Source organism: Salvia miltiorrhiza, chromosome 2 (assembly GCF_028751815.1).
Source record: "Salvia miltiorrhiza cultivar Shanhuang (shh) chromosome 2, IMPLAD_Smil_shh, whole genome shotgun sequence".
Taxonomy (NCBI): domain Eukaryota; kingdom Viridiplantae; phylum Streptophyta; class Magnoliopsida; order Lamiales; family Lamiaceae; genus Salvia; species Salvia miltiorrhiza.
Genome location: NC_080388.1, coordinates 75711065 through 75736147, shown reverse-complemented (window position 1 = coordinate 75736147; position 25083 = coordinate 75711065). Strand labels below are relative to the sequence as shown.

At 39.3% G+C, this 25083-nt stretch overlaps 4 protein-coding genes and 2 pseudogenes across 8 annotated transcripts; 4 read left to right on the top strand and 2 right to left on the bottom strand.

The window, feature by feature from the left end:
• The first annotated feature begins 703 nt into the window (after positions 1 to 703).
• LOC131009569 (polygalacturonase) lies at positions 704 to 4015 on the top strand. 5 transcript variants are annotated; one of them, XM_057936985.1, is made up of 3 exons: positions 704 to 1108; positions 1191 to 1352; positions 1435 to 4015. In XM_057936985.1, exons 1-3 carry the CDS (start codon positions 814 to 816, stop codon positions 1500 to 1502), a joined length of 525 nt encoding a protein of 174 aa, XP_057792968.1. In that variant the 5' UTR covers positions 704 to 813; the 3' UTR covers positions 1503 to 4015. The 5 variants fall into 5 exon arrangements, with proteins under 5 accessions (XP_057792968.1, XP_057792963.1, XP_057792967.1 ...); XM_057936980.1 differs by having other exon boundaries at positions 706 to 1108; positions 2658 to 4015; XM_057936984.1 differs by having other exon boundaries at positions 792 to 1108; positions 1431 to 2176.
• A 2386-nt stretch (positions 4016 to 6401) lies between these two features.
• Positions 6402 to 7910, top strand: LOC131010032 (polygalacturonase-like; annotated as a pseudogene).
• Positions 7911 to 14101: 6191 nt separating this feature from the next.
• LOC131009567 (polygalacturonase-like) lies at positions 14102 to 15975 on the bottom strand (annotated as a pseudogene).
• A 717-nt stretch (positions 15976 to 16692) lies between these two features.
• LOC131009565 (polygalacturonase-like) lies at positions 16693 to 18298 on the top strand. The gene is made up of 3 exons (XM_057936978.1): positions 16693 to 16850; positions 16915 to 17748; positions 17828 to 18298. The coding sequence occupies exons 1-3, from the start codon at positions 16734 to 16736 to the stop codon at positions 18092 to 18094; spliced, it is 1218 nt and encodes a 405-aa protein (XP_057792961.1). The 5' UTR covers positions 16693 to 16733; the 3' UTR covers positions 18095 to 18298.
• A 1463-nt stretch (positions 18299 to 19761) lies between these two features.
• LOC131009563 (exopolygalacturonase-like) lies at positions 19762 to 21621 on the top strand. Its single transcript, XM_057936976.1, has 5 exons — positions 19762 to 19930; positions 20000 to 20326; positions 20461 to 20571; positions 20685 to 20881; positions 20949 to 21621. The coding sequence occupies exons 1-5, from the start codon at positions 19805 to 19807 to the stop codon at positions 21397 to 21399; spliced, it is 1212 nt and encodes a 403-aa protein (XP_057792959.1). The 5' UTR covers positions 19762 to 19804; the 3' UTR covers positions 21400 to 21621.
• A 187-nt stretch (positions 21622 to 21808) lies between these two features.
• Positions 21809 to 25020, bottom strand: LOC131009564 (cytochrome b561 and DOMON domain-containing protein At5g35735-like). Its single transcript, XM_057936977.1, is given in 6 exon segments — positions 21809 to 22327; positions 22420 to 22674; positions 23118 to 23345; positions 23347 to 23574; positions 23576 to 23668; positions 24211 to 25020. Coding segments are annotated over 6 exon segments (1719 nt in total). The 5' UTR covers positions 24826 to 25020; the 3' UTR covers positions 21809 to 22027.
• Between the last annotated feature and the right edge of the window lie 63 nt (positions 25021 to 25083).

The following is a 25083-nucleotide window of genomic DNA, read 5'->3' as shown; positions in this document are numbered from 1 at the left end:
TCTCGGTGAGTCGTTAGATGCAGTTTGAGTTTAAATTTCAAAATATTGCATTTAGATGGTATCTGGCCATAAGTCGATGACCGTTTTATTCATATTAGTATCAAATAAATTATATGTAATGAGCTACTTTTGTATGTTACTTTAATTTTTTAATGTTATTGTAGTTTAAAATTAAATTATTGAATTAATTTGATAATACTAATTTTTTAACCACGACAAGTCGACAACTTAGTTTGAATCAATGTTGGTTAATATAACTTTAATAGTACCTCATATTCCCACATTTGACTAGATGAAGTCCATGGGCCATTGGAACAAATTGGGCTGGACTTGGCTAAATTTTAGGCACTTATATGCAGATGTCTATAATGCAAGTTATTGGGCCCTTGCTGGACATTGCCATTGCCATTGCCATTCTAGGTTTGTTGGAAGGTATATAAAAATGATTCAAGATCTTCTACTCCTACTACTAACATATCTAAATGGAAATGAAAATGAAGCATATTCACAACCCAATCAAATTCTTATAACAAATGGTGCCATCTCTTAAGAATCTCCACTCTCTAGCTCAGTCTCCCCTGGCTACTGGGTGTCTTGGTTTCAAAGTATTTTGACAGTTATGTTTTGTTAATATTATTATCATCATGACATAATTTGCAATGACTATATTTACATGATATAAGTGGACCTTGAATATTCTATCGAACTTGTGGATATGAATAAATATGTAAAAAAAAAATGTTGCAGAGGAATTTCGTGAGGGAGAGATTGAAATAATTGGTACGACACCCACATCCACATATATATACATATATGAGAAGCCCAAAAGTAGAAGAATCGGATAAGGTGATGGCGGCGTTATCATCAGGTGCAAGAATGAGTAGCAGCAGCAGCAGAGATGAAGTTTACGTAGCAGCAGTGGCGCTCAAGGGCCCTGCTCAGCTTCTCTTTTCCACTGCCTACTCTCTCAATTTCTGGGATTTGCAGCATTTCATGGTCATCCTCAAACACCGACACCAACACGAGGCTACAGTATATGATTTTCAGCCAGAGGATCCTGAAAACATATGGGTGGCTGCGGCTGCCTTGTCTCGTACAAAAATACCCGGTCATCTTTCTCATCATCTTCATTTTTACATGCTATATATTCATTTCTAATACTCCAGATATTGATGATGATGAGGAAGCAGGAGCTATTCTGGTGAGGAAGCTTGCAAAACTTCCTAAGAGGAAATGTTGGTTTGTAGGCTATGCCAAAGCAGATATTGATGATGATGCACTCCACAAATTCAACCACACCTGGGACACTCACCTCGTCCTCGGCTCTCATGATTGTCGACATTATACTCAAGGTAACATTAATCATCTTCTCTACCTATCTTTGTTTATCCAACTAATTAACAATATATCACTTTTCTTTAATTTGGAAGCTAGGCCTTGTGGAGCACCTCACAGGCAACAAAGCTATACTAGACCATCTCAAGCCAAAGGACTACTTCTAGACACACTTGCATACATGTACATGTAAACTCACTCATCAAATTAATTTAAACCTCAATTCAAAATTTCCAACTCTCTATCATATATTTGATCAATCATCACCACATTAACATATACATCCACTACCAAGAACCAAAACCAAATACAAAAGTAGTGGTCAGCTAGGGAAGAAAGAAATGGAAAAGAAAATACCTTGTTTATTACATATGTAAGTGTAAAAGGGAAATTAAACAGCGATGGATGACATCTCACATGAGGATGGCGTAGCGCAAGCTGTCGCGAACCATGAGATGGGTGAGCTCCGACGAGGTCTGCGGCATCTCGGCCGAGGCCCAGACGCCGTCGGGGCCATTGATGCGGGGGTGGGAGAGGCAAGAGAAGAGGGAGAAAGGAGCCAGCAGGATGGCGCAGAGCAAATGGTTCCAGCGCGACGCCGATCTCGGCGCTCCCGCCGCCGCCAACTCCTCGTCGGCCACGCGAGAGGCATTCTTCTTGCTCTTGAGCGAGATGGCGGCCATTATTCTGCAGGTAACGCCCATCTCTCTCAGCTGGAATGGATGAATTTGTGGCCGGTTTTGGAGGAAGAAAGTAGTAAGAGCTGTAGTGGGTGAGTGGCAGTTGTTATCAAAACACAAATAATGTTTAGTTAATGGATGAATGCATCTTTTCAACCCCACTCACACCACTCCTCTCTATTCACTTTCACACGCCTTAATCATCAATTATTTCCCACTAACCTCCCCTCACTCTATCCCATCCATCTCCTATTTTACTTATATATTTATTTAATTCGTTATATTCACTCACGTTTTAACAGTTAATTCAAAACTCACGCTCTCCAAATCTAGTGTATATATACCATTAATTCCAAAATAGACTAATGGTAAACAATGAAGAAATTAAATGACCAAATTTAGATTTTCCGCTTAAGTTGACCAATTGACCAACAATTGAAGAAGGCAATCCAGCGTGTGTTTCTTTTTCCCTTTTAAGTACGAAAATCAAGTTCCACCACATAATCCCCCCCTTATAAATTCACGATACCGCAGTTTTTCAAAATTAAACTACTAAAAACAGAAAACCCAAAAAAAAAAAAATAATAATAATAATCCATCCATCCACCATGGATAAAAAAACGACATTATCAGTCGTTTTAGTTTTGCAGTTACTATCATTGGCCGCCACCTCCCAGACGGTGTTCGACATAACAAAATACGGCGCGACGCGCGGCGCAGACATCAGCGAGGCGTTGATGAAGGCATGGAAAGACGCAATCGCATCAGCAACGGCGAGCCAGATCCTGATCCCGGCCGGCGACTGGACGTTGAGCCAAGCCCACCTGGCGGGCCCCAACAAGTCCCCCATCAATCTGGAGGTGAAGGGCACCCTCAAAGCCTACCCGGACCCTGCTAAGCTCCCCGTCAAGACCTACGAGTGGGTGACCATCAACTACGTCAACTTCCTCACCATCTCCGGCGGCGGCGTCTTCGACGGCCAGGGCCAGCAGGCCTGGAAAGCCAACGACTGCCACAAGAACTCCAAGTGCGCCAAGCTCCCCATCAATCTCAGCCTCAACTTCATCAACAACTCCCTCATCCAAGACGTCACCACCAAGGACAGCAAGAACTTCCACGTCAACTGCATCTCCAGCGCCAACGTCACCTTCCAGCGCTTCACCGTCTCCGCCCCCGGCGACAGCGTCAACACCGACGGCATCCACATCGCGCGCAGCTCCAACGTCAGGGTCCTCGACTCCGTCATCGAGACGGGCGACGACTGCATCTCCATGGGCGACGAGCTCACCGACGTCCTCATCAGGGGCGTCAAGTGCGGGCCCGGCCACGGCATCAGCATCGGCAGCTTGGGGAAGAACGTGCAGGAGAAGGACGTGAAGGGGATCACGGTGCAGGGCTGCACCTTCACCAACACCGACAACGGCATCAGGATCAAGACGTGGCCCTCCGCCCCGGCCACGCTCACCATCTCCGACCTCCACTTCACCGACCTCACCATGGTGAATGTCAGCAACCCCATCATCTTCGATCAGCAATACTGCCCCTGGAACCTCTGCTCTCTCGACAAGCCCTCCGAGATCAAGATCAGCAATGTCGAGATCATGAATGTCAAGGGCACCAGCGCCACCGCCGAGGTGCTCGTCTTCTCCTGCAGCAGATCGAAGCCCTGCGACAATGTCAAGATCGGGGCCGTTGATCTCAAATACATTGGGCCCACGCCCGCCCCCACCACCACCAGATGCGAAAACATTAAGCCCATCTTCTCCGCCACGCAGAATCCCCCCGTCTGCTCCGGCCCTCCCGCTCAGCCGCAGCCCAAGCCTGCACCGGTTAAATAATACTGCATATATATTTTTCCTTTTTTTTCTATTTTTTTTCTTTTTCTTATCCCGCCATATATCCTCTCATAAATTATTTTATTGAAGAGGCCAGGCCGAGGATGAATTGATTCATTATTTCCAATTTTATTTGACCAAGTAGCTAGCTAGCTTTCAACACCATGCATCATCTAGCTATTTTAATCACCATTACAATTTTTTTTTTTCATATAATTGATAGATATGAATGCGATCCATGAGGAAATTAATTAAAGATCCACTAAGCCTTTCACTTAACAATATATTTTATGTATCATACTCTATTTATTTAATAATTATGTCTCACTTATCTTCGCACATTTTCTTTGTGCTCTGTTTATCTTCACACATTTACTTTGGATACGAAGATTAAGAATAAATGATTAAGAGTGTAAAGTGGATACTGAACACTTATTTTATAATGGGACGAACTAAAAATAAAAGTATGCTAAGATAAGTAATATGAGACGGAGTGAGTATAAATTTAAACTTTGAAATATATGTTGAATAAGTCAATCCTAGCAAAATTCAGCAATAAACACGAAGCTATTCCATCTCCATCTTATAAGGACAAATTCAACGATAACAACTCTGTTGATAGCTAGCACCGAGATATTAAGGCAAATCCAACGATCACAACTTTGTTGATAGCCTAGCAGCCCTGATTTTCCAGGATTCTTGAAGATTACCAGAAACATATGGATAAACATGAAGAATTATAGCTCTATCATAAGTATAAGAGAAGTCATATTCATACTAGAATTCTTAGTATTTTGCCAATAAATATAGTCTTATATATATATATATATATATATATATATATATATATATATATATTCATTATTCACAACACACCACAAGTTTCCCCGAATGAACACCATAGGGTAATCTTTGATTAAATTTAATTAATTAACGGGGAGAGAGAACGGATAAGAAAAATTATAATCTATCAATTATATTAGTGTGTATAGAATGGAAAATATATATTTTTTTAAAAATATATTCTTTCATCTCAAGCCGTCTTGTCAGCTCTTTAATTTAGCATATGTCACGGTAAAAAATGTCTTATATCTAAATGAACTTAAATGGTCATGCATGTAATTATCAAGCGTTTCAATTCTACATATTGCCATTGATCATTTAAGCAAGAACTTGACAATAAATAATCTGCTTTGTGATAGATGATCGAATATAACTTCATAATCTAGCTAGCTAACAATATAATGAGCCGATCGAAATGAAAGAACATGTTTTAATTTATTTTATTTTTTTTGTATTTGTGCACCTAATTATATTTGTAAACTATGCGCTAATTATATACATTCTCTCACACGTACCGTTGTTAAATGTTAAGTTCTTCAACAACAACAGCAAACTTTGTTTTTCCTCAAAAAAAAAAAAAAACAGCAAACTTTGTCTAATTAATGAGGATATATGAAACCACAAGTAGACAATAAATTAATAAAGGGTCTAAATTGTCAACACTAGACATATGTTTTTGAGTTTTATAACAAACGTTTCATCAAATAATTCGGCTGTACGTTATTAATTTGAGGAGAAATTTTTAAACTAAATTTTCTTTAAAAACATAAGTGCAAAATTTTTCTTTGAAATAGGATGTCTTATTTTACATTTTAATAATTATTATTACAATTTTACCATTTGACATCTTGTCTGTTCAACTACACCAACTTATTTTTTTCATTTTTCTGCATTCCTATTTTTTTGAACTTAAGAATCACCTTGCCACTCGATCTAGAAATTAAGAATCACCAAGTAACATAGACTGATAGTATATAATATTGTTAGCTAATCCTAAAGTGCCTTACATATGTTCGGAAAAAAAATAGGTTTTGTTTGAATAAATCAACTTAAATATATTATACGCGAGATTAAATGTCAAGCGCATAAGCTCATACACATATAATTGTTGTGGCATTTATGTTTTAAGCTATAAATAGATAAGTTGAAAATAGATAAAGTCTTTAAATCAACATTTGTACGGATCCCCATGTTTTAAGACCGTAAATTCCAAGTTTTTTCTTGTGATTTCAGCTATTTATTCATCACCTCAATGCAAATAACCTCAAATATTAGATAAGTTAATTAAGCATCATGGCACAACAACAACGACAATTGTTATTCACATCAGCTTGTTCTTGCACTCTGGGCATGCGCACATGGTGAAAAGATCTTCGATATCAAGAGCTATGGAGTGACGCCCGACGGTGATATAACCGAGGTAATTAATGTATATACATACCTAGGCTGAAGCTCCAATAAAATTAATTAATCTCCCTTGCTCCACCAATTCATGTCGTAATTTGTCATTTTAATCTGTTCATCAATTCGTGTCCTATCAATTTTTAATAATTATTTTCTTAACAAATAAATTACTTTTTCTCAAAAGTCGTTCCCCCTTATCCACTCAACAAATGAACAATACACTGTTTTTTTAAAACTCGTGCCCCCTTCTCGACACGAATTGGTGGACGGAGGGAGTATTTAATTATTAATTAGTCATTGATGCATGCGGATGCAGGCACTGGACAAAGCATGGAAGGAAGCATGCGCTTCGCCGGAACCGGCGAAAATAACAATTGGACCGGGCAATTATCGTCTGAAGCAAGGCCCATCTCGCCGGGCCCAACAAATCGCCGTTGGAGTTGGAAGTGAAAGGCACTCTAAAAGCCCTCGCAGACCCTAACCTGCTTCCCAACAAAAATTGGGAATGGGTGACTGTCAATTACGTCAACTTCTTCACCCTCTCCGGCGGCGGCATTTTCGACGGCAATGGCAAGATGGCCTGGGGAATGAACGACTGCAACAAAAACAAGAACTGCGCCAAACTTCCCATCAACCTCAGCTTCAATTTCATCAACAACTCCATCATCAAAGACATCACCACCAAAGACAGCAAGAATTTCCACTCCAACTGCATTTCCAGTGCAAATGTCACATTCCTGCGCTACCATGTCTCGGCGCCGGGGGAAAGCATCAACACCGACGGCCTCCACATTGCACGCGGCAGCTTCATTAGCATTATCGACTCCGTGATCGAGACCGGGGATGACTGCATCTCCATGGGAGATCAGCTGACGGACGTGACCATCAAGAACGTCAAATGCGGGCCCGGCCACGGCATCAGCATCGGCAGTATGGGCAGAAACATTGAGGAGAAAGATGTGAGCAGAATTACCATACAAAATTGCACATTCCTAAACACTGACAATGGTGTTAGGATCAAGACATGGCCGTCGGCGCCGGCGACCTTGACAATCTCCGATTTAACCTTTACCGATCTGATCATGAACAACGTCAGCAATCCCATCATCTTCGATCAACAATATTGCCCTTGGAACCTCTGCTCCCTCGATGTAATTAATATGCATGCATGCATTTCTTATATATTTTCTATATATATAAATATTTAACCATTAATTGTTGTGGTGTGCAGAAACCGTCGCTCATCCAAATAAGTAAAGTGAAGATTCAGAATGTTAAGGGCACCAGTCGATCTCAAGATGTCCTCATATTTTCTTGTAGCTCGAGCAAGCCGTGTCAAGATGTGCAAATTGGAAATATTGATCTTAAATTCATCGGAGATCCCAAATTTGGCCCCGACGCCACCACCAAGTGCGAGAACGTCAAGTACACTTTCACCGGCGGTGCTCAGAACCCACCTCTATGCGCCAAAACCAGCGCACCTAAACCTAAGTAGATCAAATAAAATGGATCGGATTTACAATTCTACATTTGATCCGGGCCCGATGGGTCTTTTTTTTATTGTTTATTTATCTCGATCTCTCTTCATAGAGGTCGATGAGATAGGTTTCTACAGGGAACTGGAGATGATAGGTCAATTCCCTATATGTAATTTTTAATAAATTGTCCCCAAGGAGACGCCAAGCGGTGCGATCTCCTATCTGTGAACAGTAAAGTTTAGGGTTCAAACTCCATCGCTCCTCTTTTTCCAAGTAAAAAATAAATAAATAAATAAACTAGGTGAGAGGCCTTACAATAGTTTTATATATGTATACATCTTGTTGTTTTATACAAGTGTTAATAATGAAAGCCATTGTGATATGATGCCAAGAGCGAGAAACCATTAAACAATTAAAAGGAACCATTGAGTACTGAAGCACAACAAAATACTGACACATTTTTAGACCAAACATTCGTTGGTAGTGGTGTAGATTTGCGAACTACAACGATTGGCGATGGCACGATGATCATCGGTGGCATGCAGAGGTCGTTGCCGTGGGGAACAACCTCGAAATCACTCAACAATGATACTTAAAGCTGTCTTCGTGGTAACCTCGAAAGAACCAAATGGTGATACTTAAAGTTGTCTTCATATCAGCCTAGCTCGAAATCACCCAACAATGACACTTAAAGCTGCCTTCATAGTAGCTTCGAAATCATCTAATATGATTATATCGATGCTTAAAACATAGCCTTGGTGGCAGCCTAGAAACCTAACAAGTGGATGAGAATAAGGGCTAGCGTGGATACATCACTAAGCTTACTCAGAAACGACATCGAAATATCGTACAACAAGCTTGACAAAAAATATATCAAAAATTTCTTGAGGTATAAACAGATCAAAGGACAAAATTAACAAAGTAAGTAGAAAAGGGAAACAAAAGAAACTTGTATTGATAGCATGAGCCCCTACAAAAATAGGGGGTAAAAATGGCCATGTAAATTTGTCAGCAACGATCTTTTCATCCACCGCATGAACTCCACCATTTTATGATGGAGATCAACCTCCGAGGTCAAGTCCGAAGCTATAGAATGGGTGTTCGGATCGGAGGTCTTCCCTGCAGGCTTACTCAAGGAAGAAACAAAAGCGTGGAGGTTGTGTGTGACATGCCTATACAAAAATTCTAAAGGTTAGCAGAGATAGACAAACACATGAGAATTGAGATGATGATAATAATAATATAAATACAAAATCACCAAAAGCCCACTCGCTGCCAGAGCTGAATTGCTCTCGGCTAACCTTTTAGAGTCAAACTTGCGAATGGAATAATGAGCTCCAAGGTGTAGGGACAACTCTAGGAAATGGTGTGCTTAGAAGGGTGCTAGAGTAAGTGAACCAGTCCCCATGTTGGGTCTTATATAACTAACAAATATTTTTCAATAAAGTCCCCAAGTATAACGTCAATTTCCTTTCAAGCGTGTCCTCTTTGAACCGGTGTTGGTCTTTTTGAGGATTTTTGAGTTTTGAAGAATAACAAAGATGTGTCATGAACCTATTAACTTTCAAAAGAATATGAAAGGCGAGAGAATGATGGAGAAATTTGAAAGAAGGGAATACCGAAGTAATTTTTATTTTTTTTTATAAATTTACAATATTAAATAAAGAAATTAAAAGGCCGCACATGGAACTCGAACCCAATACATTTGACTTTAGGCATTAACCCCTTACCGTTTGGCCAATACACACAAAGTAATTATTGATACGTACATGCCATTATCTATTGTCGTTTCCACAAGACTATATGGTGTCCCTATGGACGGATAGAGATTCAGTGTACCACACTTTATGTCCCACTTTGCATCTCACTTTCAATTTTGTTTAATTCCTTATATATTTTTTCTTCAATTTCAACTTTGTATGCTTTAATTTATATTTTGTGATTATTAACTAGAGTTTATTCCATCAATCTAGGGTAGAGTTTAAAATTATTTCAGGACCATTATCTTAGGGCGATTTGCAAAAATAGGCCACTATTTTATGAATTTGCAAAAATAGGCCAATTATTTTAGTTTTTGGCATTTTGAGGCCACATTTGAACTCAATTCAGCATTTATAGGCCACTTTTTGGGATCAAAATGTGGCCCAAAATGTGGCCTACTGTTATAACTTGGGAAATTAACTATGAATTATTGCCGTCGACATATGCAATACCGATTTTTCATTCTTCAATACAGATTTTTCATACTTCTGCAAAATTGCCGTCGACATCCATTGCGTAGTGCTGGTCAATCCGCATGTATGGAATTTCGCCACCAGACAGTGCTTCCATTTGCTGGATCAGGGATGCGGCATCTGCAGCAGTGGCAGATGCTCCAAGACAGAAGTTCAGTCCTCTGAAGTTCATCCTTCGTAGCTCTGTAGGGTGGCTTCAATTTCATCGCCCATGTTTCCAAGCATGTCTTCAAGGTGCTCTGTTGCGGTACGAACTGCAGTTTGCTGTTGTTGAATTTGATTTTGCAGAAGTTGAATTTGAACAGCGTTTGGTTGCACAGCTACTTGCTGCTGTGCTAATGCAGCCTGCAGCGTGACAAGCTTCCTCGCTGCAGCAGGAGTTCATTCCCAGCACAGCGTGCCACACTCCATTTGTGGAAAGGCTACAAGAGAACATGTGAGTCGATCAGAGAGTATTTCAATCTATGTTATCATGTTAATGGGTTTGATCAAATCAGTCAACCTATGGTGTAATTTTATCACTATAACCATTAAAACACTTAGTCTATACTTAATGGTTTTGCTATCTTAATCTAGTATGGCATAGCTAGCCTAGAGTTCTATTATATTTGTGTTTCCTTCCATTATAATAAATGTTTTGTAATTGGGCAGGTTACCTTTATAATTACCAAACAAAGGAGTTCTATAACCTTACCTATGCTCATGAGCAGCCTGAAAGTTCTGCAAAGTTCGGAGGTTCAGTATTTTACCACTTCCTAGCTATAGTTTCCAGTTTAATCTGTGCTTATTTCAAAGTTATTCTCATTTGTTCTGTCTGACTGCTGTACATTTTTCTCTATACTTAACGAGAGTCTTGAAAGTGTCTTTATCATCAAATTTAACAGTTCAACCAGTGGGTAATCAACTAGTTAACCAAAGAGTGAAGAGTGAAATACACAGAAACATGTATAAGGTAAATGCAATAAAAGGTTCATATTTATCTTCCTAAATTTACATTCCTTCAGCCGTTATCGGCATTTCCAATTACGTATCATAGTGATTGACTTATGTTCTTTTGATTTGTAATATAACATTCCGTAACGAGATAATCACTAATTAAACAACAATATGAAAATACCAATTCATTCATAAAACTCTAGAAAACTGCAGAGACACTCGAAAATCGTGTAATAAATCAAAACACTTTTAATTTCCGCCGAGCGGCCACAATATATTGAAATATCATCAGATGTACTCCATAAATCAAAATCAACAAACCAAATCAGATGTACTCCATAAATCAAAATCAACAAACCAAAGTTCAACAATAAATCGAAACACTTTCAATTTGCGCCGAGCGGTCGAGATTATGCAATATTGTAACACCCCGATAATTTAGATTTATTTTATAAGTTTAATTAATAGTATTTTCTTGTATAGCTTATTTTTTTAAATAATTACATGATACATATAGATATGCACCATTAATTTTATCTAGACTATTATTATTATTATTATTATTATTATTATTATTATTAGTATTATTTTTGTTTCCTATTAGAACTAGAACTCTTTAAAAACTAGTATAAATATGGGATCTATTTTCAAACTCTAAAGGAGACGGACACACTAATTAATTAGGGTTTTAGAGAGAGCAGAGAGGGCTAGAAACGTGTAGGCAGAAGATCTGAGCTGGAGTCAGATTTTCGCAGGAAATCAAGTTCTGGCAGTTTCGGGAAAATGGCCATAACTTCCTCCACAGAACTCCGATTCAAGCTACACAGGCGGCCACGGAAAGCTCTCTCGAAGACGAAGAAGTCGTATTTCTGGGCAAAATACGATTTGAGGACGTTTGAGGCTTCAAACGAAGGCTTGAAGCTGACTGGTCTGTTCAGCTGCGATTTTGACGAATTCTTCACTATTAAGACCTTCATTCCGGTTTTTTAGTTAATTGCCTTCGACTTTAAGGTGAGAGATTTTACACTTATTCATATGGTTATATATGTTTTATTATCGCGTTGATTACTTGTTCACGTGCATCCTTGACTATGTTGTTATGTGTGATCATGAGATCTAAGCCATTGATCTATGTTATGTGCGATCATGGGATCTAAGCCATTGATCTATGTTATGTGCGATCATGGGACCTAAGCCATTGATCTATGTTATGTGCGATCATGGGACCTAAGCCATTGATCTATGTTATGTGCGATCATGGGACCTAAGCCATTGATCTATTATGTTATGTGCGATCATGGGACCTAAGCCATTGATCTATGTTATGTGCGATCATGGGACCTAAGCCATTGATCTATGTTATGTGTGATCATGGGACCTAAGCCATTGATCGATCATGAGACCTAAGCCATTGATTTATGTATGTGTTTGGTAATGGGACTTAAGCCATCGACTCAAAATATGATTATGTTTGTCAAGGGGCTCTAGTCTCTTGGCGTATGTTTGCAAGTATGATAATGTGATTTAATTATATATGTGACATATATGAATATTTTGTTATGTTCCTCACTGAGTATATTTTCAATATGCTCACCCCTTGTCTTCTCAGTTTTGCAGTTCTGGAGTCGAGGTGGCCATGAAAGTCGAGAATGACTAGAGATTTAGTATTTCCATAGAAATTTAAGTTGAAACATGTTACTTTTTAGTTTATCATTTTATTTCATGTTACTACTTTAGTTTTGACAAGTTGATTTCAAATTGATTTAAACTTTTATAATTCAAGAAATTTTATTTTTTATCTATTAGTTTTCAAAGATTTTATATTGAAAAGTTTATGAAAATTGGGGTGTTACAAATATATTGAAACATATGTACTCCATAAATCAAAATCAACAAATCAAAGTTCAAAAACAATCAAAACACTTTCAATTTCCGCCGAGCGGTCGAGTGTACTCCATAAATCAAAATCAACAAACCAAAGTTAAAAAATAAATCAACACACTTTCAATTTCCGCCGAGAGGTCGAAATTTGAAATTTGAAAGGCGAGAGAATGATGGAGAAATTTGAAAGAAGGGAATACCGAAGTAATTTTTATTTTATTTTTATAAATTTACAATATTAAATAAAGAAATTAAAAGGCCGCACATGGAACTCGAACCCAATACATTTGACTTTAGGCATTAACCCCTTACCGTTTGGCCAATACACACAAAGTAATTATTGATACGTACATGCCATTATCTATTGTCGTTTCCACAAGACTATATGGTGTCCCTATGGACGGATATAGATTCAGTGTACCACACTTTATGTCCCACTTTGCATCTCACTTTCAATTTTGTTTAATTCTTTATATATTTTTTCTTCAATTTCAACTTTGTATGCTTTAATTTATATTTTGTGATTATTAACTAGAGTTTATTCCATCAATCTAGGGTAGAGTTTAAAATTATTTCAGGCCATTATCTTAGGGCGATTTGCAAAAATAGGCCACTATTTTATGAATTTGCAAAAATAGGCCAATTATTTTAGTTTTTGACATTTTTAGGCCACATTTGAACTCAATTCAGCATTTATAGGCCACTTTTTGGGATCAAAATGTGGCCCAAAATAGTCTGATTGGGTACACATGTGGCCTAAAAATACCCAAAACTAAAATAATTGGCCTATTTTTGCAAGTCCAAAAAATAGTAGCCTATTTTTGCAAATCGCCCTAAGATAATGGCCTGAAATAATTTTAAACTCATCTAGGGTATATAATTATTTTATTATTTAATTTCACTTTTATTAGCTAATAATAGATTGATAAATTTAAAGTCATGGTACGTACTTTTTAAAAAAATTAATTTTTTGAAATAAAAATTAAATATAATTCATAGTATTATAATAAATTTTATTTTTATAAAAAATATTTTTAAAATAATAGATATAAGTATGGAACACAGTGGTACACATAAGATTGTGGAACACTGAATCTCATTCCTCTATGGACATAATTAATCGAGGGTTTTTCTACTCCCCGAGTGACTTGTGCGATCAAAGACAAACATGTCATTTATAATTATTTAGCAAGTAGATAAGTATTATATGTGGTGACAGTGCAAGTATGAAAATGAAAACAACATTTGTTTCTCCAAAAGCCAAGAATCTCCTTTTTTTATATATTACTAAGATATTTTTATCCCAAACTTTAATAAAACTCACTGGAAAAGAGAGTGTTTTGGTCTACAAATGTGTCATTATTTTGTTGTGCTTCACTCAATGTTTCTTTTTTAATTGTTTAATAGTTTCTCACTCATGGCATCATATCAAAATAGCTTTCATTATTAACACTTGTATAAAATAACAAGATACGTATGTAAAACTATAAGGCTTCTCACCTAGTTTATTTATTTTGACTTGGGAAAGGGGAAGCGGTAGGATTTGAACCGTAAATCTCGCTGTTCACAGAAAGGAGATCGCACTGCTTAGCGTCCCCTCGGGGACAGGGGACAATTTATTACAAATTACATATAGGGAATTGACCTATCATCTTCAGCTCCCTGTAGAAAACCTATCTCATCGACCTCTATGAAGAGAGATCGAGATAAAAAAAAAATAATAATAATAAATAAAAAAAGACCCATCGGGCCCGGATCAAATGTAGAATTGTAAATCCGATCCATTTTATTTGATCTACTTAGGTTTAGGTGCGCTGGTTTTGGCGCATAGAGGTGGATTCTGAGCACCACCGGTGAAAGTGTACTTGACGTTCTCGCACTTGGTGGTGGCGTCGGGGCCAAATTTGGGATCTCCGATGAATTTAAGATCAATATCTCCAATTTGCACATCTTGACACGGCTTGCTTGAGCTGCATGAAAATATGAGGACATCTTGAGATCGACTGGTGCCCTTAACATTATGAATCTTCACTTTACTAATTTGGATGAGCGATGGTTTCTGCACACCACAACAATTAATGGTTAAATATTTATATATATAGAAAATATATAAGAAATGCATGCATGCATATTAATTACATCGAGGGAGCAGAGGTTCCAAGGGCAATATTGTTGATCGAAGATGATGGGATTGCTGACGTTGTTCATGATCAGATCGGTAAAGGTTAAATCGGAGATTATCAAGGTGGCCGGCGCCGACGGCCATGTCTTGATCCTAACACCATTGTCAGTGTTTAGGAATGTGCAATTTTGTATGGTAATTCTGCTCACATCTTTCTCCTCAATGTTTCTGCCCATACTGCCTATGCTGATGCCGTGGCCGGGCCCAGCATTTGACGTTCTTGATGGTCACGTCCGTCAGCTGATCTCCCATGGAGATGCAGTCATCCCCAGTCTCGATCACGGAGTCGATAATGCTGATGAAGCTGCCGCGTGCAATGTGGAGGCCGTCGGTGTTGATGCTATCCCCCGGCGCCGAGACATGGTAGCGCAGGAATGTGACATTTGCACTGGAAATGCAGTTGGAGTGGAAATTCTTGCTGTCTTTGGTGGTGATGTCTTTGATGATGGAGTTGTTGATGAAATTGAAGCTGAGGTTGATGGGAAGTTTGGCGCAGTTCTTGTTTTTGTTGCAGTCGTTCATTCCCCAGGCCATCTTGCCATTGCCGTCGAAAATGCCGCCGCCGGAGAGGGTGAAGAAGTTGACGTAGTTGACAGTCACCCATTCCCAATTTTTGTTGGGAAGCAGGTTAGGGTCTGCGAGGGCTTTTAGAGTGCCTTTCACTTCCAACTCCAAAGGCGATTTGTTGGGCCCGGCGAGATGGGCTTGCTTCAGACGATAATCCCCTGGCCCAATCGTAATTTTCGCCGGTTCCGGTGAAGCGCAAGCTTCTTTCCATGCTTTGTCCAGTGCCTGCATGCGCATGCATCAATGCCCAATTAGTAATCAAATACTCTCCGTCTCACAAAAACATAAACATTTTGCTATTTTGGGGCGTCTCACAAAACATTAATATTTCTATTTTGCTATGTTTTTGTGAGACGAAATGAGTAATTATTAAAACAGATCGAGGTCTAGCTACGTATGTATATACATTACCTCAGTTATATCACCGTCGGGCGTCACTCCATAGCTCTTAATATCGAAGATCTTTTGCCCCTGTGCGCATGCCGAAAGGGCAAGAACGAGTGATATGAATAGCAATTGTCGTTGTTGTTGTGCCATGATGCTTACTTAATTTATCTATTGTTCGATGTTGTTTAATATGTATTGAGGTGATGCATGAATGCCCATTTATACTACTAGTTTGTAGCTGTAATCACCAGAAAAAACTTGCATGGAATTTGACGAGATCCTACGTACGGTCTTTAAACATGGGGATCCACACAAATGTTCGATATATGTTGGAGACTATCTATTTTAAATTTATCTATTTTTGGCTATAATATTGTTTTGTAGGTTTATGAGCTTATGTGCTTTCTATCAACATTAATATCGATCGCGTACAATACATTTACGTTTTTTTATTAAATCAAAATCTATTATTTTTCCTAACATAAGGTACTTTAAGATTAGCTAGGTAACAATATATATCATCTATGTTACTCGGACTCTTACAGCTTAATTATTTCTACTTGTCTATTAATAGCTTAGAAAAAGGGTTGAATTTATGTTAGAGAGTTTATCTATTTTCAACTTATCTATTAATAGCTTAAAAAATTAATGTCACAACAATTTTATATATAGTCTTAGTATTTCACTATTCTTTTGTATCACAAACTTTAAATTTCTTATTCTAATACGTAGGTAGATATATTGGAAAAACATAAGTCAAATTAATTCATACATGGATGACAACACATGTCATAATCTTATCATAACATAGTGTTGGATGATGTTAAATAGAGTGTGGAATTTGTAGGGATCCCCGTGTTTGAGGAGCACAATTATCAAAAAACGCCATGAATTTCTCCTAATCTCAGGCCATGAACATCTACATATATAAACTGACATGCATCACCTCAATTAAACACACATCGATCAACATGGAACAAAAGCATCTCATCTCCGTCGCCGTATTTCTTCTAGTTTTGCCGCTTTCGGCATACGCAACCACCTTCGATGTCCGGGACCACGGAGTCAAAAACGGAGATATCACCGATGTACGTGTATAAATTGATATATGCAGTTTTGTGTTGAACGCTTTATGATTGTGATCATATATAGGCTCTGTTGAAAGCATGGAAGCTAGCTTGCAACTCGTCTACGCCTGCGAAGGTGTATGTGGGTCCAGGTACGTGGACCCTGAGGCAGGCTCTGTTGGCGGGACCCAACAAGTCCCCCATCGAGCTGCAGGTGCAGGGCACCGTGAAAGCCCCCGCGGACCCTTACCAGCTCCCCGACAAGCAGAAGGAGTGGATCACCATCAACTACTTGAACTACTTCACCCTCTTCGGCGGCGGCGTCTTCGACGGGCAGGGCAAGATCGCGTGGACCAAGAACGACTGCCACAAGAACAAGAACTGCATGAAGCTGCCCATGAACCTCAGCTTCAACTTCATCAACAACTCCCTCATCAAAGACGTCACCACCAAGGACAGCAAGAACTTCCACGTCAACTTGATGTCCAGCGGCAACGTCACCTTCCAGCGCTTCAGGATCTCCGCCCCCGCCGAGAGCCCCAACACCGACGGCCTCCACATCGCCCGCAGCGTCGGCGTCAAGGTCATCGACTCCATCATCGAGACCGGCGACGACTGCATCTCCTTCGGCGACGAGCTCACCGACGTCCTCATCAAGAACGTCAAGTGCGGGCCCGGCCACGGCATCAGCATCGGCAGCCTCGGCAGGAGCACGCAGGAGAAGGACGTTAGCAAGGTCACCATCGATAACTGCACCTTCGTCAACACCGACAACGGCGTCAGGATCAAGACGTGGCCGTCGGCGCCGGCCACCTTGAAAATCTCCGATCTCAAATTCACCAACCTCATCATGAACAACGTCAGCAATCCCATCATCTTCGATCAGCAATACTGCCCCTGGAACCTCTGCTCCCTCGACGTATAATTTATCCATCAAAGTAAACGCAACCCAATTAGTTAATGTTAACGGTTACTAAGAACTGAATTTGTGCATGCAGAAACCGTCGCTGATTCAGATTAGCAAAGTGAAGATTGAGAATGTGAGGGGAACGAGCTTCACTCAAGATGTGATGATATTCTCTTGCAGCACAAGTAGGCCATGTCAAGATGTGCAAATCGGAAACTATGATCTCAAGTACATCGGAGATCCCACACTCGGCAACGCCACCACCAAGTGCCAGAACGTCAAGTACACTTTCACCGGCGGCAGACAGAATCCACCCCTCTGTGCCGCGTCTAGCGCACCTAAACTTCGTCCCAAGTAAAATAATGCAACACCTCCGATCTTATCTTATATATATATATATATATAGAATAGCTTTTCCACAACCAAATTTGCATGGTTGTCATAAAATAATTAGATTAGTATAGTATATATGTAATGGAGCGAGGAGGATGTGTATATATACATAATTCATCTGCTTGCACATTAATTAATCAGATATGTTGTTGCTTTCTTTACATAACAACCTTTTGATTTCTTCGATCGTCACTCTCAAATTAAAATTTATTTAATTAAATCTTAACTTGGGGGACAAAACTAATTCGAAGAACATGTCAAGCTGGAGCTTATAAAGAAATTTTATTGAGCTAAATCTGAGCTTATGTGTAATAGAATTACTGTATTTGGTTTTGGTTAAACCTCAATAAGTATCCTTGTTTAAATATTCATATATGTTGCTTCAGTGACACAAAGACACGTGTCATAAAATTTATTACATTTAACACAATTTAATTGCGTACATCTATATACTTTTGTTTATATATCTATTATAAGAGGGCCTTACTGCAAATTTTGATTTGCCTATATCCATGTTATATATATATATATACTCTCATGCATGTATTTTGCACATGCATCTAATTACTATGTCTATTATAAAAGGTCTTACTTTTTATTTATATATTATATATTTAATTTAACCAAAAACTTAAAAATATGGACATATTTTGCACGTATCTTACTAGGTACGTACTAAATTTTTGTGGAAGATACATTATCAATGTGACTAATAGTCAATTATTCATATCTCAATTTGCTTCTCTATTATGTCTTAATATTAACATTTTAAAGAATTAAAAACAGTTTATTAATTTAATACATTTATAATAAATAGAAGAGTTAAATGCATGTAATATCACGAATTTTACCCGAAATTCGCTTTGCCCGGGATCTTTAAAACATTCATGTTTTATCACAAATTTTTGTACCCGTGATATTACATGCATTTAACTCTAATAGAAGCATAGATCTAACCATATAAAATTAATTTAATAATAAGTATGTGATTTGTTCAATATCAACTAAATACAATTATAAATTATCAATTAATATAAAGATATGATTTTGTTAAATTAAATTTATTAACATTAATGACAAATTCGTAAGATCTATTTAATTTTAAAATATTAAATACATAATCTATATAATGCTTAATAATTTCTTCCAAAATTTCAGTGAATCCCAATGGGACCGAAAAACTTTAATTTGTTGCTTTTATATTTGAATAAAAATTATGTCAATACATAGGCCAGCCAACTGGAACACCAAATGTGGATTATATCTAATTTTGGATTGCCAAATTAATTTGTTCGTTTCCGAAATCTATATATAGTTGGTGAATAATCTCGACCACTATTACCATTAACGTAAAATGTGTGTTTGTTATTTGAGAAGAAGTTTATTTAGGCTGTAATTTTGGATGGAAAGGGGAAATGCATGCAAAACCAGTGCTTTAATTAACTAATTATGGAAATTAAAACAGTAAGAAAATAAGACAGCCACAAAACATGGTTTCCCCCTAAATTTAGTTGTAAGGCTTTGTTACCTCACGTTTGATGATCAACGACGATAATGTTGCTGCTTGCATGCACCTACAAAACTATATATATGAATTACAAAATAAGAAAGAAACAGAATAACACACGTAAAGAAAAAAAAAAGACAAAAAAAAAAGAAAAAAAAAGAAAAAAAAATGGAAAAGATGAATTGTGCGTGGATATTGATGGTGGTGGCGATGCTGGTGGCCGGAAACCAGGCGGCGGAGATTACGCTCTCGAAATACGGCGCCAAGGCTGACGGCAAATCCGACGACAGCACGGTGAAAAATGCAGCCAATTTTGATTGTTAATTTAATTTAATTTAATTTAATGTAAAGTGAATTATGCAGGCTTTGTTGAATGCGTGGAAAGATGCATGCAACGCTGTTGGGGGGAGCAAACTGGTGATCCCAAAAGGGACGTACATGTTGGGCCCAGTGAAATTCTCAGGCCCATGTCAGGGCCCAATGATAATCCAAGCTATGGGTGCGACGTTCTTGGCCCCGGCCGACCCGGCCAAATTCAATGGCCAAAACGGTTGGGTTCTCTTTCATATCCTCAATAACTTCCAGCTCTTGGGCGGCACTTTCGACGGCAAGGGCCAGACTGCGTGGCAGAAAAATGATTGGAAGGGCGAATCTTGTCTCAAATCCGGAAAATGTTCTTCCATACCCATTGTAACTCCATTCTCATCATCTTATTAGATAAACGCATCACCTGACTTCTCATTTAAATTTCATTTTTTTCGAGAATATATCAACTTTAATTACATACTTAATGCAATGTTCTCACAAAAAATATATCTATACAGAACTTATCGTTTTATAAGATCACGAATTCATTGGTCCAAGGCACAACCTCTGTGGACAGCAAGCAATTCCACATGAACTTGCTCCACTGCGAGAACCTGACCCTCAACCAGGTGATTGAATATGTTGATTTAGTGGTAGAGTGATTAATGTTTGAGATCAAAGCTCTTAGGATTGATTTTTTTTTTTTTTAAAAAAAAAATTGTTTCTCCTTAAAATATAACAGGTGAGTATCAAGGCCCCGGCGGACAGCTCCAACACCGACGGAATCCACATCGGACGGTCCAACCACATCAACATCACGAACACCAACATTCAGACGGGCGATGACTGCATCTCACTAGGGGACGGCAGCCAGGAGGTGGACATCACGAAGGTGCGGTGCGGGCCCGGCCATGGCATCGCCATCGGGAGCCTTGGCAGGTACTGTATTTCAGGATATGTTCAACTAATACCGACGAAGATAAAAACCCAAAAAATCTGCCAACAGGTACAACAACGAGGAGGAGGTGCGCGGGATCCGGGTGAGGAACTGCACGCTGACCAACACGATGTACGGGCTGAGGCTGAAGACGTGGCCGTCGGCGCCCCAACCGGGGGTGGCGCGCGATCTCAACTTCGAGGACATCATCATGAACAACGTGTCGACGCCGATCCTGATCGACCAGGAGTACTGCCCGCACAACCAGTGCAACATGAAGACGCCGTCGAAGATCAAGATCAGCGACGTGACCTTCAAGAACGTGAGGGGAACCTCGGCCAGCAATGTGGCCATGAAGCTGCAGTGCAGCAAGGGGAATCCCTGTCAGAACGTCAAGCTCGCCGACATTAATTTGGAGTACCGTGGAACTAACGGCACCGCCACCTCCGAATGTGGGAACATACAACCCACCACCAGCGGGAAGCTCTTCCCGCCGCCATGTGCGGTCAAGTCCGCCTAAACCCTAGCTTACACACGCACACTTTTCATTTAACTAATTAATAGATAGATATATATAATAAGACGCATCCATCCATCCATCCATCCCCTTTGGTTGGTTGCTGGTTGGTGATGATTGATTGCATTGGCGTAGGATTTTTGTAAATTTTATACTACTTGCTAGTTGTAAATTGTTATATTCAAAAATAAATAAATTTATGTAATCAAATTTTTTTACGTCCAATTTTATTATCCCGATACCGACGCAAGATGATGTCGGCATGAGCTACAAACGTTGACCGGAGCCCTAGTGTGAATGAATGGGAAAGCCGGACTTATTAAACGCGGTCGGTTGTTGGTTGACTGGAAAAGGTTGCACCCACAATAAAAAAAAAAACTCATCAAATTAAATAAATTAAACTAATAAGGTGTGAAGGAATCAAATTCAAAAGCATATATAAGTCAATAAATATCCAAGAATAGTAGCGTAGTATCATGTACCTACTCACAAAGAAAAACTACAAGTGCTCCTCTGTCTATGTCACACATGACAAATGAATCCTCTCTCTCTCTCTCAACACCAAATAATAAAACAAAAATAATATATATGTTTTTCTACAAAGGGTAGTGATCAAAATCAAAATCAAAATCTAAGCATGGTATCCATTGACTCCATTGGTTTGGTGGTGTGGTTGCTTATCAGACTCCCTTCTCCTCTTAAGCACAATATACCATGTAAATGCTTCTAAGAGAGCAGCTGCAGCGCCCAAGAATATCAACACCCCAATATATGCATTTTTCCATTTCTTCTCAGGGTCCAAAATGTCTAATCCCTCGAAAATGTTAACAATGCTGAGAATGATCACCGCGTATCCTACGCCTTGGTGGTATATGTTCCAATACACTCTGTACTTGTGGTCGGGCTTCGGCCGAAGAAGCAGCGCGAATACCTGAGTATAAAATACATTGTTACACACTTGCGAATGATCTAAAAAAAACATTTATGACACTTAGTAGTTATTAGTACGTTACATATATATACCTGAAGTGTTCCAAGGGCAAAGAGGGCGATGCCGATGTTTCTGTGGACGGTCTGCTCGACTCCGGCGGAGTCGCTGCCGAGTTTGATGCCGGTGCCCCAGCCGGCGACGCCGACTATGTAGGCCGAGGTCTGGCAGGTGACGTGGATGTAGAACCACGCTGGATTCGCTGACTTGAACACCTTCAAATACCTCGCCGCCATCGCCCCCATCGGCATCAAAATTCCCCAACTCACCACATTCAACACCCCATGAACCTACAAAAATTAAAACACAACACATTTTTCTTTAATAAATTATTTTAAAGATCGACTTCAACTTAAAATCTTTAGCCTCAGACATTAATCATTCAATAAAGCTAGCCACAAACTTGTTAAATATATAATTTTTTTTAAGTAAATAGGAATTTAGTTATTTTATTATTTTGCCAATATTTTAGCTATTTTTAAATTTTTATTTTTTTTAAATATAAATAATGCAGTAAAATAATTAAATCTTTTTTATTTAAAAAATAAAATAAATAAATCAAAATACGAGTAACCAGACTGTTTCACATCGTTACTGTAACATATAGCGTTGGTAATGATAATGTGGTAGGTAAACTAAATAATTAGTTAATTTATATGTACTCACGTTAATTCTTATTTTTTTTAAAAAAAAATTATGTGACGGTGCACTCGAAATTGAGATATATACTTACATTTCTTTTACGTTGTCTAGATCCTCCAGCACCGCCGGCGGCTGTGGTGGCTCCGGTGGCGAAATCAATGCTCCCGATGGACCTAACGTTGTCTCCGCCGAGGGAATGCCGCTGAGGGATGTCGCCGGAGACGACGCCGTCCTGCCATACCTGAGTAAACCTGGTGGTCCCGGCGGTTGAAAGGTCGATGGTGGCGAATATGATGATCTCATTGCCGCCGACGAACTCAGGCGGATAAGGCTGAGACGCCGAAGCTCAAGGGGGCCTCTTGCAGTGTGGTCTGGTAGCTGGTGATCGGAGAGGTGTAGGCGCGGAGGGTGCCGTTGGAGCCGAAGAAAGCCACCAGGGACTGCGCTCCGATCATGTTGTTTCCGGTGGGATTGAGCGCCCACGCCACCCAGCTGGAGCGGCTCACTCCGCCGTGGCGGTAGGCTATATCGACGGCGTTGTTGCTCTCAGCGGTAGTTCCAGTGAAGGAACGCGCCGAGGACGGGAAGCGCGTTGCAGTCGCTGAATGTCCTCCCGTTTGAGAAACTAGACGCCGGGCAGTTCTAAACAAAATCAAAATAAATAAATCACAAATCATTTGCAGGGGAAATATTCTATATGTACTCAATTTTAATTCACTTTTCTATATAATAAATATTGTTTGTATAATATATAAATTAGCTCTTCCTATATATAGAGTTAATTATATATATTTTGTTTTCGGTATTTTCAAAAAAATATCTCTAACTTCATTTTCTATTAAAAAAACTTCAACTTTTAGCAATTTCAAAAAATGTCATGCTGCATGAAATTCAACAACGGCATGATTAACCATCTAACAATTTTTAGGTGGATTTTCTTTTGCTCCACTTAAGAACCTACATATATATTAGCCAAAAACATATAATAATGAGAAATTATGATCATATAATTAAAAATATGGAATAATAGCTAGTTAGTAGTGCGATTTATACTGTTACACAAATAAAATTTTTATTTATATGAATAAAATTTTCTTTTGCAATATGAGAAAGACTACTTCGATATATCGAGTACTCACATTTGTTGTTGAGGTTGTTGTTGCCGGTGGCGGCGTGGCGGCTGCCTCCGGAGCGGGGGCGGGGGTGGTGGTGGCGGCTTCGTTGGCAAAATCGATAGTCCCTAACGACCTGCGGTGATCATTGGTGAGGGGGTGGCGACCGAGGTTGTTGCCGGAGACGTCGCCGTGCTGCCACACGTGCGAAAAGTTGGTGCGCCCCCTCGGAAGGTTGATGGTAGCGTATATGATGATCTGATTGTCGCCGACGAATTCGGCGGTTAGAGCGGGAACGGCGAAGCTCAATGTGCCACGTTGCAGCGTGGTCTCGTAGCTGGTGATCGGAGAGGTGTAGGCTTGGACGGTGCCGTTTTCGGCGACGAAGGCGACCAAGGCCTGAGCGCCGAGCATGGCGGAGCCGTTGAGGTTGAGGGCCCACGCCACCCAGTTGGTGGAGGTGATCTGCGTGTGCCGGTAGGCGATGTCGGCGGTGTGGTTGGCTTGGTGGTAGTTCCAGTGTATGAAGGAGTCCAAGACGGGGAGAGCGTTGCAGTTGGCGTAGCTTCGGCCATTGGAGAATGCGAAGGTGGAGCAGGTTTGAGCGTTGGAGCAGAAGAAGAAGGAATTGATGAAGACGATGAAGACAGCGGAGAAGAGGGCAGTTTTTGGTGGAAAACTGCCCATTTTGGAATTATGGTGATGATATAATTGATAGTTGATAGTTGATAATTGATAATCAAGTTTCTCTCTCTATCTCTGTATCTCTGTGATTTATTAGTATGTTTGGGTGATTGGGAATTTTATAGAAAGTTTGAGATGCAAAGGAAGAATCTGAATGGGAGAAAAGTAAAAGGTGTAGGTGAAGACTTGGGGATAGTCTTGACTGGTTCCACTGTGTGTTGTGTGTGTGTATGGAAGTGCCAATTCCTTCCAAGTTGTGAA

Bases quoted from the DNA above. Each gene is read 5' to 3' on its own strand.
- LOC131009569 (XM_057936980.1), top strand. From the start codon at position 814: ATGAGAAGCCCAAAAGTAGAAGAATCGGATAAGGTGATGGCGGCGTTA. The intron at 1,109-1,190 runs GTCATCTTTCTC...ATGAGGAAGCAG, and splicing joins GTCTCGTACAAAAATACCCG to GAGCTATTCTGGTGAGGAAG. The intron at 1,353-2,657 runs GTAACATTAATC...CAGTCGTTTTAG, and splicing joins TTGTCGACATTATACTCAAG to TTTTGCAGTTACTATCATTG.
- LOC131009563 (XM_057936976.1), top strand. From the start codon at position 19,805: ATGGAAAAGATGAATTGTGCGTGGATATTGATGGTGGTGGCGATGCTG. The intron at 20,327-20,460 runs GTAACTCCATTC...ATATCTATACAG, and splicing joins AATGTTCTTCCATACCCATT to AACTTATCGTTTTATAAGAT. The intron at 20,882-20,948 runs GTACTGTATTTC...ATCTGCCAACAG, and splicing joins GCCATCGGGAGCCTTGGCAG to GTACAACAACGAGGAGGAGG.
- LOC131009565 (XM_057936978.1), top strand. From the start codon at position 16,734: ATGGAACAAAAGCATCTCATCTCCGTCGCCGTATTTCTTCTAGTTTTG. The intron at 16,851-16,914 runs GTACGTGTATAA...GATCATATATAG, and splicing joins AAAACGGAGATATCACCGAT to GCTCTGTTGAAAGCATGGAA. The intron at 17,749-17,827 runs GTATAATTTATC...TTGTGCATGCAG, and splicing joins GGAACCTCTGCTCCCTCGAC to AAACCGTCGCTGATTCAGAT.